This window comes from Aythya ferina, assembly GCF_964211825.1.
Source record: "Aythya ferina genome assembly, chromosome: 4".
Classification (NCBI taxonomy): Eukaryota; Metazoa; Chordata; class Aves; order Anseriformes; family Anatidae; genus Aythya; species Aythya ferina.
Window position 1 is genome coordinate 30,220,220 of NC_140300.1, and position 14,578 is coordinate 30,234,797.

General features: G+C 39.4%; 1 protein-coding gene across 6 annotated transcripts in view; it reads left to right on the forward strand.

Moving 5' to 3' along the window:
- Positions 1-9,244: 9,244 nt before the first annotated feature.
- The window catches only part of LOC311435952 (epigen), a 65,030-nt gene continuing 59,696 nt past the window's right edge, over positions 9,245-14,578 (forward strand). For 2 of the 6 annotated variants that reach the window (XR_014692504.1, XM_084517528.1), the window contains exon 1: positions 9,466-9,691. Coding sequence is in view for 4 of the 6 variants with exons in the window: in XM_084517528.1 (XP_084373654.1) it covers positions 9,501-9,691 (191 nt within the window). In the remaining 2 variants the exon portion in view is untranslated. Of the gene's footprint in view, positions 9,412-9,462; positions 9,692-14,578 lie in introns of those variants that run through there. The other 4 variants (XM_084517532.1, XM_084517529.1, XM_084517531.1 and 1 more) reach the window with 4 other exon arrangements.

The following is a 14,578-nucleotide window of genomic DNA, read 5'->3' on the forward strand; positions in this document are numbered from 1 at the left end:
CAGAATACTTTGAGAAATTAGAAATTACCCTAGAGGAGTACGCAAAGATGGTCACTACTACCATATGAATCATCAAATCATTTCTGTTGGAAGAGATCTTCAAGGTTATCAAGTTCAACCTGACCTACATCCCATCACCAAACCATGTCCCTTAGTGCCATGACCACACATCTCTTAAATACCTCCAGGATGGGGATTCCACCACTTTGCCTAGGCCCCCGTTCCAACCCCTCACCACCCTCTCCATGATGAAATTCCTCCTAATATCCCATCTTAACCTCCCCTGGCACTATTTGAAACCATTTCCTCATGTCCCACCACTTGTCACCCGAGAAAAGAGACTTAGCCTCTCCTTGCTGCAACCTCCTTCCACCTAGTTGTAAAGATTGATTGTAAAGACCTCCAGACTAAACAACTCCATTCCCCTTAACCACTCCTCATAACTCTTCTCTTCTAGTTTTTCAGTTTTTTTCACCAGCCACATTGCTTTTCTTTGCACAAGCTCAAGGAACTCAGTGTCCTTGTAGTGAGGAGCCCCAAACTGAACACAGTATTCATGATGCAGTCTCACCAGCGCCACATACAACAGGACAATAACTTCCCTAGTCCCACTGGCCACACTATTCCTGATGCAGGCCAGGATGCCATTGGCTTTCTAGGTTACCTGAGCACACCACTTGCTCCACTTCTGAAAATTAAATGCTGAGTTTGCAGCACTTAAAATTGCTTTAAATTTGCATTTCAGAGTTTTCATCTGGAGGTTAAAAAAAAAATTAAATAGTAATAGCTGGTAACTGTTGTACCTGTACACGAATCAGAAACAAAATAAAGACATTTTCTGTTATTTTCACCATGGGGATGGAAACTAGAAGAAATTAGAGACAGAAACAATCCAGGAAATTAGTGAGTCCATCTCTCTGCCAAGAGCAAATCGAGAAGTAATCCTCCATAACTACTCCAGCCACTCCCAAGATAATTAACTATGGAGCACTGCTAACAACGTTTTGGCTGCAGTTAAGAGGTTGCTTTTGATTTCTGTGTTCCTGAACTAAGCTGTATTCCCTGGAAATGGGATGTTAAGTCAGAACCTAGAGAGGTTTCAAAAGCATGTGGCATACTGTAGCTATCGCCTAATTTTAATTAACTTATTTTCCTTTTTAAGCCTTGAAGTTAATTCCAAACCAATTGTTTTTCCTTGTCTCTTTGGAGTCTTCCCCCTCAGCACAGTCAGTCTGTGTCATAATGGGTCTGTTCTCTGCAATGACCTCTGTAGGCAGCCAGGATAATTTCTTGTAAACACTCTATTTAGCCTTAAAAATAGAGGGATGCGTGCTTCAGTGAAGATGCATTCATCCTCTTCAACACAGAAAGTATCTCTCAAAATGAGCTGAACAGCATGTAGAAACTCACTTGACAAACCAGCAACAATTATTATAGGCTTTGTTTTTTGCCTTTTTTTTTTTTTTTTTTTTTTTTTTTGCCAGTACTATTTCAGTGAAGTAGCAAAACACATTCTCAGTGAAGGCCTTGTAGTTAAAGGGGTTTCCTTTCCAGAGTCAGGCTAAACAAAAAAAGCAGGTTCTTATGCTCTGCACAGAAATGGTTTTGCACAGAGAAGATAAAACATCTTTGTTTTCTATGTGAACCAGCTGGCATCATAAGCAAAAGTCATCCACTAACCTAAAAGAGTTATACATGTACTAAGGATAAATTTGTCCTTATCTTTCCTGATTGGTGCGTTGGCATAAATATGAATTTTCAGCCCAGCCCAGAGTTTCCTTAGTAATCCTCCTACCTGCTAGCAGCACAGCTTTATTTCTGATACCTACCCGATGTATGTAATCTCAGGTATGATGCTGCACTTGATACCTATATTTGTTGCTCCTCATCAATGGATTGTTGATAATTCATTCTAGGATGTTTTGCATACATTCTTCTATAACTTTTATTACATTGGTGACCTTTCAGTAAAGTGCTGGATTTATATCAGTTTCCAGAAAAACACTGTTTCTGTAGTACCTAGACAATAAATATAATATATCCCACACCAGCTACTTTTATTTCAAGAAGTTGGCTACTCCTCTTCTCCTCATTGGAATATTAACTTTAAATTAAGTCTGTAACTAAATCTAAATTAAAGTGGCAAATAGTCCAGTTTGAAGAACAAGGAATCAAATTATATTAATTAATTAAAAAAAAAAATACAGAGAAAGAAAACAAATGTAGATCCTAACAAACACACTGATTACAGACTGGCTTTTAAAAGACCAGTTTATTCCTTGTCCAGCCATTTTTGTGTGATATACCAGATTGCACTTTGATTCTGACCAGTGTTTTCTGCTTTCCAGGAACAGTGTACTCATCATCATAAGTGTATTAAACCATATTTCTACTGTAATGCAATTGTTTAAGATGGACCTCATTTTTTTTACACTTAAGGCAAATCAGAACATTACAAGAAATTTCTTCATAAGTTTTCTCCCCCGCCTTTTTCTCAAAGAGAGAATGACCAAGTTCAGCTGCACATATTCACAGATTCTTTTAAGTGCTTTCCTGTAATTCCCCTGGTGATCAAAGACAGCTGCCAGCACACAAGCTCTTCAACAGTGATACACCCAAATCCCTTGGTCCCTGGACTCCGATTTATCAATCCCCTTCAGCACATCAAGTTAGCTTCCAAAAAGAAGAGTGCTCAGCGATTAACTTGGCAACTCAATTCAAATCTGTCTTTATCGTTCTGCAGCCCGCACCCATCACAGTATTTGTATTTTTTTCCCAGACACCTTTAAACCCTTTGCAGCCCTGCTCATCATGTTTGATTAGCTACTCACCTCAGCCATAAACAACAGCATTCTGCTGCATGTTCAGAAGGAAACATCTCTCAGCCCTCGGAAATGAAATTTGAGAAGGGACCATATGTCCTTGCCTGAAAGGAAAAAAAAATAGTCAGCAATGGAATTTCAATCCTGTATTAGACAGAAATTTTATGCCTCTAAAAAAAATATAAATAAACAAACCAAAAGCCCAGGTTAAAAAAAAGGATGGGAACTTTGTACCACTGGCATATTACTGCTGCCAAGTCACTCATTCCCTCCCATAAAAGATGTTGAAACTGTCAAAGTATATAAGGCAACAGTAACTGCAATATGCATGTGACAGGTATTTTGGAATGTCTATAATTTTGTAGAAGACTTGGGACAGTATATATTTTCATAAGGTAAATGCCATGAGCTTAGAGTCTCATACAGAAAACTGTAGCTATATTAACATCTTTTCTAAATTTTTGACATGAAAAAGCTGTTCAAAATTGTAACATGTCTTTAGAATTTCCATTTTTTTCAGTGATATAAATAAACTGCAGATAAAGTTACATCCTGGGATGGTGAACAAAAGAGTGCTTTGCCAAAAAGCGTAGCTGCCTAGTGGCTAGATGAGTTCTAGGGGCTTCAAAAACAAAAACAGCTGAAGAACAGTTTAGCAAGTGACAAGAATGAAGATAAATAGTATGGGTATGCTGCAGACTTCAGTGAAAATTTACTTTGATGTAAACTCATAACGTGTTCGCTTCAGTAACAGTGCTAACTGTATGAGTATACTTAAGTAAAAATCCACCTTTAATGCTGGTTTTATGTTCTGTTGATTTATGTCATCAGAAAAACAATTTTCATGGGCATTTTTTTCTGAGAACAACCTGTAATGTAAGACCCATGAGAAGATCCCTTTATCAGAAATAATTTATGCTGTGTCGTTAAACCACATGCTAAGTCTCGGCAATGTTTATCGTTGTTAATGATTATTTGGAAATAACATAAACAAAATACAAATACAATTAACATGTCAACGAAGCTTAAGAGAAGCTTTCCAAGGCTGACAATTCATGCTTCCTGCTGTTGTGCTCATAGCAAGGAGCGACAGCACTGACTAGATACCTTGGTTTCACTTGAGCTGAGTTATAAGTATAGAGGCAAAATATTCAAAAAGTGTTGTGGCAGAACAAGTATGCAGACTACTGCAACTTTATCGAATCTAAACTCAACTGGAAAATCACACCGTTTGAGTGGAATCTGTGTGTATTTATAGCACATTTTATATTCCTTGCGATTCAAACATCCTACTTGGTTTCTTTGGCTAAGAATAACAAATGATGAAATAGTCAAACTATTATGTATTTTTGCAAATAGACTACAGAATCTGGGTATTGCTGCTACTTAGCAATAGATATTAGTAATAATAATAGTAGTTATTACTAGGTATTAATGGTTTTGTACTAGGACAGACTGTTGTGTGATTTAAAATCACATCAAAACAATTTCCTTGCTTCTCCATCCGAACATGCTTTTAAAGGATCCAATAAAGTTTGTGAAAAGCATTATAAATGTATACTGTTATACATTTACTGGTTAACATATACTGGTTAATTATTCCTGTTTTATTTAGTTTTAAAAAGTAACACCAGAATCTTTGCTCAAAATTTGATCCCAATCTATCCATAAACTGGAGCGCTCTGGGAGGGCTCGAGCCTTCTTGAGTGCTCTGAGAGCACTGGTTTACTGCTTTGACGTCTAAGGTATGCCAAAGTAACTAGGATAAAAAATTCTCATTAAAATAGACTTGGCAAGGTATTTGTTCCTTCAGTTCATGCCTTAAAACTGTGTATTTGAGCCAAGATTTTTCTAAACATGCTGTGTTCACTGGCAGCCTGAAGGCTCTTAATAGTTGCAGGACAAGCATAAGGAAAAGGGGGTTTGAACGATTGCCTGTGCTTCAAGGTTCATTTTTCTCTTCCAGATCCTAAAAAACAGCAGACACCAGTACGAGGCAACAACGTAAAGCGAGTCTAACGCGTGGAAATGCCGCCTCCTGGTGGCTACTTTCCAGCATAACCTCGAAAACCAGGGAAGAAAAGCTCATCCCTTTGTGCAAGTACAGTAATAAATTCATCCAGGATATCGGTGTTCTTTAAAAACAGAGGAGAGGGGTGTAGAGATAGTAAAGAATGGCTGGAAATGTAAATTTTTTAAAAAAAAAAAGAATAAATAAATAAATTTAAATAAAAGCTACCTAAGAGGAAAAATGTTTTTGACTTATGTTTTTCCAAAAGTAAGACTCATTTTTTTTCTTAAACTAAGACTGTTTCTTCTCAGCCTCTTTATCTTATACAAATATACAGCTTCCAGTAGCTGGAAAGACAAAAAAAGAGAAGAAAAAGCAGAGCAGCGAACAAAGATATAATATTGCCCCAGGATATAAAAAGAAATTATATAAAAAGAAATTATTCACTTTTTTTTTTTTTTTTTTTTTTTTTTTTTTTTTTAGCTACATTTCCTGATAAGGGTTTTTTCAAGATGAGAGAACAGTGATATGGCTTCATACCAAAAGAAAAATAATCAACTTCCCATTTAGACACAAATAACTATTAAGAGATATTTTTAGGTTGATGGGATTGTTAATACCCAAAGCAGTATTTTAAGATTATAGCCTGTTACCATTTGCACATAAAAACACACAAAGTATAACATACTCTGAAACAACCTGTTAAGAGTACCCACCTTTTCACAGCTGCCGATGCCTAACTTTGCTTTAACTGTTAAGCAAAAAAAATGGCATATTTTCAGCTTTGTCTTTTGTACCAATTTCACCAGCTCAGTGTGGATAACATGCTACTATTTTTTATTATTGTAGTATTTATATAAGGTTTTCTATGTAATGTATTCAGTGCACCTTTAACAATAGCAATGTGGTCACTTTTTGTAGGCTTTGCTCTGGGAGCTGTTAGATTGAACAGTTCTTATAGCAGACACGGATTTTCAGATTATCCTTTTCCAGGAGTCATAGGAAAAGGCAGTGGTGTGAACCACTGATAAAAATAGATTTTTTTTTATTTTTTTTTATTTTTTTTTTGGTAATTATTAATAGATATAGCCTCAAGATCAAAGCTGAGATGTCCAATATGATGCAAAAGTTAATTTAATTAAAAATAATAAAAAGAAAAAAAAAAGTGTGATATTCTAGTTTTAAACTTACATAGGATCTAAGGCCTAATGAGGCAACTATGGACAAGAAAAAAGGTTTCATCCTCATATTACCGGGTATCGAATACCTGGCTTCATATGTCTTTAGGGGTTGATATGAATTGCAGGAGTTCAACTGATATAAAAGATGAGTTTGCAAAAGATAGTAGATAATTTTGTTTTTCTGTTGTTGTTGGGTTTATCATCACTGAATATAAGAATATACTTGCCTGTATTTGCCAAACATTCTGTAACTCTTCTGTATTTTTGATCTAAAACAGTTTTTCAGTCACAACTGGAATAGCAAATTTTACCAAAAATACTTATCATAAAACCACCTTTCTAGTGTACTAACTAGTGAGAGAAATATTTGTTAGATATTTTGTCTGTGGAAAACTTTAACAGCAACAATTCCAAATTTTATAAACAAGTATACACCTTACATAAAATAATAATAATAATAATTAAAAAACATGAGTAGACAACCTTCTTCTTCCTTGACAAAAGGAAACTTTTGACAGAATTCTCGTCTCTGTAATACCAATTTTTCGTACTAATGTGTTATTTTTTTCTTCAGTTCTCTGTCATGTGTTCTGTTACCCTCTAACTTTTCTTTCTTTTAATATATTACCTCCTCTTTATGTATATATGTGTATATATGTATATATATCTTTCAAGTAACCTACTTCTTTTTAAGGATTGCCTGAAAGGAAATAAAAGGAAATACATTTTCCTTTCCCAGCAGCATATAATCACAGAATCACAGAATCACAGAATTTTCTAGGTTGGAAGAGACCTCAAGGTCATCGAGTCCAACCTCCAACCTAACGCTAACAGCCCTCCACTAAACCATATCCCTAAGCTCTACATCTAAGCGTCTTTTGAAGACTTCCAGGGATGGTGACTCCACCACTTCCCTGGGCAGCCTGTTCCAATGCCTCACAACCCTTTCTGTAAAGAAGTTCTTCCTAACATCTAGCCTAAAACTCCCCTGGCTCAACTTAAGCCCATTCCCCCTCGTCCTGTCACCAGGCACGTGGGAGAACAGGCCAACCCCCACCTCTCTACAGCCTCCTTTAAGGTATCTGTAAAGAGCAATAAGGTCACCCCTGAGCCTCCTCTTCTCCAGGCTGAACAAGCCCAGCTCCCTCAGCCGCTCCTCGTAGGACTTGTTCTCCAGGCCCCTCACCAGCTTCGTCGCCCTTCTCTGCACCCGCTCAAGCACCTCGATGTCCTTCTTGTAGCGAGGGGCCCAAAACTGAACACAGTACTCGAGGTGCGGCCTCACCAGAGCTGAGTACAGGGGGACGATCACCTCCCTAGCCCTGCTGGTCACGCTGTTCCTAATACAAGCCAGGATGCCGTTGGCCTTCTTGGCCACCTGAGCACACTGCTGGCTCATATTCAGCCGACTGTCCACCATCACTCCCAGGTCCTTCTCTGCCTGGCAGCTTTCCAACCATTCCTCTCCCAGCCTGTAGCTCTGCTTGGGGTTATTGCGCCCCAGGTGCAGGACCCGGCACTTGGCCTTGTTAAACTTCATGCAGTTGACCTCAGCCCATCGGTGCAGCCTATCCAGATCCTCCTGCAGAGCTTTCCTACCCTCAAGCAGATCGACACACGCACCTAACTTGGTGTCATCTGCGAACTTACTGAGGGTGCACTCGATGCCCTCGTCCAGATCATCGATGAAGATATTAAAGAGGACCGGCCCCAGCACCGAGCCCTGGGGGACGCCACTAGTGACTGGCCTCCAACTGGACTTGGCTCCATTCACCACGACTCTTTGGGCCCGGCTATCCAGCCAGTTTCTAACCCAACGAAGCGTGCGCCAGTCCAAGCCAAGAGCAGCCAGTTTCTTGAGGAGAATGCTGTGGGAGACGGTGTCAAAGTGTCAGTATTTTGCTTTAGAGTCTAATCTAATTATGTCTTAAAGATTTGGTATCTGTTTAGGACCATAAATTTTCATGAGAATTCCTATATCCTCACATGCTAAGTTCTCTCCAAACAGGGTAGTGACAAAAAAATAATAATGGAAATAAGGGACAGTGTTTATAACTGTGTCAATGAATCTCAGGTAAGAGTGCTTTTCAAGAAAGCTTTACAATTAATGTAGTACATACATGCTAGAGGGTGTTGCTACTGTATATAAAATAAGAGATGGCAAGCTAAAGGGGAAGATTTAAATAATATACACAAGACTGGAAGAGATATGAGAGATATCTAGGATGATACCTCATTAAAAAACAGTACTTACATCTTCTGTGTAAGCACCTAAGCCATGGCCCTTATGTGAACACTTAAATGATCAAAAAATTTGCCAGTGCTATAGCAGAAACTGCCATAGTAATCTGTTGTATCATTTACACAGCGTTCCCCAGTTTCATAAAGGAATTTGCCAGCTCTCAGGTAGGCTCAGTATTGCAGGTAAGATTGCTGTTACTATTTTGGCATGCTTTGTATTTCAGATCTTGTTTAGTTTTCTTCTTCTCTTCTGGATGTAGAGAAAAATCTGCAATAAAATATGACAGAAGGCACTAGTATATGAATAGCAAGGAAGTCCATGAGACTTCCACTGGGAAAACAAGAGGACGTACCTGAGAATTATGCGGGGCATCATACTGCAACTGCCTGAAGAGACTATAATGAGGTTGGTGTCAGCCATTTTTTGCAGGTGACAGGTGATAGCATGCAAGAAAGCAGCCTCAAATTGTGCCAGGGGAGGTTTAGATCGGATATTAGGAAGAATTTCTTCACAGACAGGCTGACTGGGCCTTGGAAGTGGCAGCCGAGGGAAGCGGTGGCATCGCCATCCCAGAGATACTCAAGAAATGTGTGGATGTGGTGCTTAGGGACATGATTTTATGATTCTATGGCTTAGTGGTGGCCTTGGCAGTGTTAGCTGGATGGGTGGAATCGATGACCTTAAGTTTTTTTCCACACTAAACACTTCTGGGATCCCGTGCTTGCCTGAGCCCGCCGGGCTCGCCACGCCGCCTTTCGGCGGGAACAGCAGCTCACAGGATCCAGGCAGGGCAAAACCCAAAGGCACCGCCCGCCCTTCGCTCCTTCTCCTGAGGAGTTTTCCACCTCAAACCCCTCCGTTTTTTAATTTTCCCGGGCTGCCGCCTCGCCTCGCCCCTCAGCCTCGCTGCCCCAGTCCGAGCCATCGGCTCCTCCTCCGAGCCCGCCCCCGGCCCCGCTACTTGCCCCCTGCTCCTCCCTCCGCCGCCGGGCTGCGGCTGCGCTTCGTGGGCGGCGGGAGGCAAATGGCGGCCGCCGCCTTCTCATCCTCCTTCACCGTCTCGCTGCGCCCCTGCTTGGCTCCCCTGAGGAGATGGCGAGCCCTGTCCTGCCCGGCGCCCCGCAGCGCCAGCGGCTCCCCCCGCAGCGCCGCCAGGTACGGGGCGGCTTCGCCTTCCACGCCCCCGCCGCGGGGTGGGGGCTCCACAAAATGGCCCCCCCTCAGGTGTGGGGCGGCGACACAAAATGGCCCCCCCCCGGCTGCTCCCCGGGGGTCCGGGCGGCGATCTGGGCGGGAGAGCCCTGGCGGCTTGGCCTTCCTTCCCCCTGCTGGCAGAAATCGGCCTTTTCAGGATTATTCTGCTCCCGGGACCTCCAGTCGTGTCTCGGTTGTTTTACGCAGAATTAGCTTGTACTGATTTTTTGGCGTCTGTCAGGTTGTATAACGGTATTAATGGATGCTGGAGAATTTCTCTCTGAAGAGAGAAAATGTGGTGGTGGTGGGGTTCCATCTTTTTGCATCTCTGCCCTCAGAAGGGCAGGCAGCTGCTCTCTTCTGCATGAGTATGAAGAAAAAAATGGGGGAAAGAAACAAAAAGCGGTGTCTGTGTATCCCACGTAGCGCTGCAGTGTTTGTTGAAAGCTTTGTAGCCTTTGTTGTCAAACATGAAAAGCTTGGTAAGCAATACCGTGACAACCGCATTAAGTGTCTTCACCTTCTAGGCATTGTGTATGTTTTGTTGGTGCATGTAATTCTGCTGTTTTTCTGCACAAATGTCTGTGTTTCTGGAATAACATATGCCTACTTGTGTTCTTTGTTGGCAGTAACTGTTTTTTCCATTTCAGGAAAAAGTAGATGTTCCTATGATAGTGCTTTTACTGAGGTTTTCATTGGGAATTATGGTGTATATATAGAGTTGAGAAGATCCCATTGTGAAGTCTCATATGATTTTGGATTTGCAGTGTGTATGTGGATCTAAAAGAGTAGCTGGTATCTTGGTGTAATGTTTTGCAAGTCACAAGAAAGACTCAGTATGTGAATTGTTTTAACTTCACGCAGGCTTCAGAGTAAGAGCATCCACGAGCAGGTGTGATGATAGCGGGGCAGGGAGCACAAACATGCTTGCTCACTGACTTCCCACTCTATCAAGTTTTCTGTGTGGATATATTTAAAACAATAATTCAGTTGTTTTGAGTGCTTTGGTTAATTTGTTGTAGTGTATAACCTTTCTGTATACCTGATGCCTTTCTTGGTGTGATTCTTAAGTAATATTTCCATCGAAGGAGTTAACCTAGATTCTCAATCTGCTTAAGCATCAACATGGTACAATGTTTGCTATTTCTCAATTTGACAGTCGTGAGCATTTTTCCTTGAGCAGATGTATATACTGTCTTGTTAATGTGGAAATAGGTGTGGTGTTTTTGTTTTAATCTCTTTTTCTCCATATTTTTAAGACTAGCAGAGGAAATATTTTTTTTTTTTCAGAACTCGCCACTGCATTTTTTCCATATGTTGTTAGGGTAATACTTAAAAATCCTTAATGTTCTAACACCCATGTATTTACAAGGTTTAGACACAAGTCCCTCAATAAATCTGGTGTTTGTTGGCTTTATTTGGCCCATATGTTGAGTTGTCACCAAATATTTTCCTTGTTTGGCTATGCTAATAGACAAATATGCATCTCATTAGTATTAATTGCAAGTTATTTTTGTGTGGCTTCTTATAGTTGAGACAATGCAAAATTGTTTTTTAGATCATTTCTTTGTGTCTCTTTTTTTTCCCCACTGAATGTTATTCTAGGTGCAGCCTTGTTTTTCCCCCAGGATATAGTACAGAAAGGAGTAATGCGAAAACCTGATCAGATCTGTAGTGGTTGAAAGTCATTCTGACTTTTATCTAAAACAGAAGGCTTTATTTGCTTTTGCAAGTTAGCATGAAATGCATTAATCTTGGCAAGCTAACTCAGCATATGTTAAACACCACCAGTGCTAACTGCCTGTGTGTACAAATGCATGTTAAAGCATCAAGCATGCGTATTTGCAGAGAAGGTTCAAATGTCTTTGTTTTGGATGGTCAGTTCTCAGGCTGAGGAAGTGATTACTGCTGGAGATGTCAACCTTTTATTCTTTTAATAGCTAATCAATTTCTTTTTTATACCAGGTGTCTTTACTTTTTTTTTTTTTTCCAGAAAGGTTTTTATTTAATTTAAACCACACTTCTGTTAGACAACAGGTAACTTGTGCTTCCACAACATCCTGAATTTGTTCGGAATCCTAAATGAAATTCTGGACCCAACAGAAAATAATAATGAAGGAAAGTAGTAAATACTGTTGTCCCTGTAGAAAGTAAAAGTAAAATGGGTACTTTTCTTATTTGATGTGTCAAGGTAAGTTCAAGTAACAGAAGCTGAAGTTTAACTGAGCACAAGGTGTAAAAATAAGTAATTCATTCCGGGAGTTTAAATCATTAAAATATTTGATAAGAAGAGCAATATATTGGCTTTCTACAAGATGATCAGTTAAGATAATATATTATAAGTATTGAAGTAATTCATTTTAGGACCTCTCTAGATGACCTTCATTTGAACTAACTATTAAAGTACCGAGATTTCAGCTTGTATAACTGAAATACATGTATGTATGGTTAAGTGTGAACACCAAGTACTGGGATTTCTTAATTGCATTTAATCAAGTAGACTTGCAGAACAGTAACACAACTCAATACCTGCTGATTGTGCCATACCTAACTTTGGGAAGGAAAAATACAATCTTTATATTCTAAGTAACGTAATGGTTATTTTACACTTGTTTCATTTGTAGTTAGATTTGTAAAACCTACAATTTAGGTGCTGGCTGAGATAGGGCAAAGCTTCTGCTTCTTGCAAGATGGTCCTGAAGGAAGATTAGAAAAGGGGTTATGTTTGCTGTATGTGATGGTGACATAAGCTTTCAAATCTACTACACAACCTCTGCAAGGGAACTTTTCTAAGAAATATTGAACATTTCAACCCAAGTGATGGTTGTTGCAGTAGCAATATTTACAGGTTGGTTCCAGAGACTCTGTTTTTGGTGGAATCTGGTGGGCATGTGGAAAGCTTTCAATAGCCTGGGCCTTGTGGCAACAGGGATGCTGAGTTTTGGAACCATTATCAAGCTACTGTGCTTTGATCTGTTGAAAAAAAGGATTGTAATGAGATTAGTAAATCGTGCATGGTTGAGCCTGTGTGGTTAGAGCCAGGTTTGTGATCACTAGCCATGAGTGAATGGTGGTGGGGGGAAGCTTTCCAGCTTGCTACAAATAATAATAAGATTTAGAGAGATCCGCACAAAAAAAAAAAAAGCTTTTGTTCTTCTTCTCTTCCCTTTTTTTTTTTTTTTTTTTTTGGGAGAGAACAATGCATCTGAAACTTCACAGGCTATTTATCTGTAATTCTGTAAGATACTGACCTTTCACAAATTATTTAGTGATTTCAGTTGCTGTGTGGTTCACAGTCAGCCTCCAAAGCAAAGGCTCACAGTTTTAGCTGAGTATTTTTCTATACATCATTTTCAGTGAGATTATCCTTGAGACCTGGAGTCACTTCCGTAAGAGCATAAATGCATACGTACTTATTAGCATCTCACTCCCCAGCACCTTTAAGTTATGGGTATGGCAAACAGAGCTACACTGTCAAGTGATAAGTTTTCTTTTACATCTTGAAAGTATCCACATGGCTATGGGAATGTCAAAAGAGGATAGCTCATTGGAAGTAGGGCCATCCCACACCTTCATGCCATGTTCTGGTTTTGTTTTTTAATTCTGTGTTTGTCAATTAACACGGGATCATTTTGATTTCCTATAATCTGGGGTGCCCCAGAGTATCCATTTTTTTTAGAGTAGTTTTAGCCTAAAGCTATTTGTTCAGTCAAGTTTTTATCTTTTATAATTGGCTTTCACTTAGGCTTGTAAAATTGGCTTTATGCTGTATTGAGAAAGATGCAAGTATCATGGAGTGTAATCAGTGCACCTCCTGTCTATGACATGTTATGTACGTTTTGTCCTAGCTTATAGTGTGTGTATGGGGAGGGGATGATTGTTTTCTTGTGTGTGTGTATTGTGGTATTTTGTTTTCTTTTTTTTAGCACGGTGGTACTGTTCATTTGCTTTTGATTTTTTGGTCCTTGGATGACTGAGAAGCTTGAATGCAGTGGGGTGAGTATGGTCAGATTTACATGAGATCCTCAAAACTTAATAAGTATGTGGTTAGTCTTTTGGGGAAAGAGGCATGCACTTAAAATTGGCTGCTTAAGGATTAGGAGAACTGATACTTTGGCAGTGCATTTAGAGTACAAATGAAATATGATGTGGCTTTTCTATATGCTGGCATTAAAAAATTAAGTTGTGTCATTAAATATACATTTGTATCCTTAAATATGTATTTTGTTAAATTTTTGTATAATTAAATATATGTGCCATTGCTACGTAGTTGAGCATTAATTATTTATTTGGCATAACGAGTACATGGAATCAAGTGTCTTGTGCCAAAGGCGTGTATAGCCAAAGCATAAATCATGCAGGTGAGAGAAGTATGGAAATGAGAACATAAAGAGGAGGCCGTACAGGGGGAAAAAAAAATAAAACCACATGTTGATTTTTTTTTTTTTTAATTTAAAAATTAATCCAAGTTAAACAGTGCTGAAGGTTATATTGGGAAGTAGTTAAAGCTGGAGTGAAATTGAAGGAAACAAGATGTTCATGTATTGTGCCCTAAGTTGGTTTGCTTAATGGGCCGAATGGTTGGATAGTTTGGTTTCAGCAGGGTGATTTTGTTTTTTGCTTTTTGTTTTTTTCCTTAATTACTAGGCACTGTGATTTATTTATTTGTTATTATTTTTAAGTCTCTTCCATGTTGGTGCCATAATTCTATTGGGGACATTTATAATATGTCAAATGTAGTCATGTTGAATTTATGCGTTCATTTCCAAGCAGGGTTTATGGTCTGTGTGTGTGTACCTGTAAAACCTTTCATTTCCAAGGAGCAAGCTCGAGCTTATTTTCAGCTCGGTAAGATCAAGTCTGTCTTCTCACTGGTAACTCCGCATCTGTAGTTCTGTTTCCAGGAACTAGGTGTTACCTCGCTGCATTTTCACAGTCAGAAAAGCTGTTGCTGTCATAATATTAGATAGTTGTGCCAAGGAAGCTTAACTGTAGGTCTATATTGTGTTAGGAGTTGTTGAGTTTCTGTGAGGAAGCAAGAGGCTCAAACAGTGTAGATAAAAGCTTCAGCAGTGTGGAAATGTCACGCACGGTATGCAAGGTGAGCAGCACCTCTGCTGACAGTAAG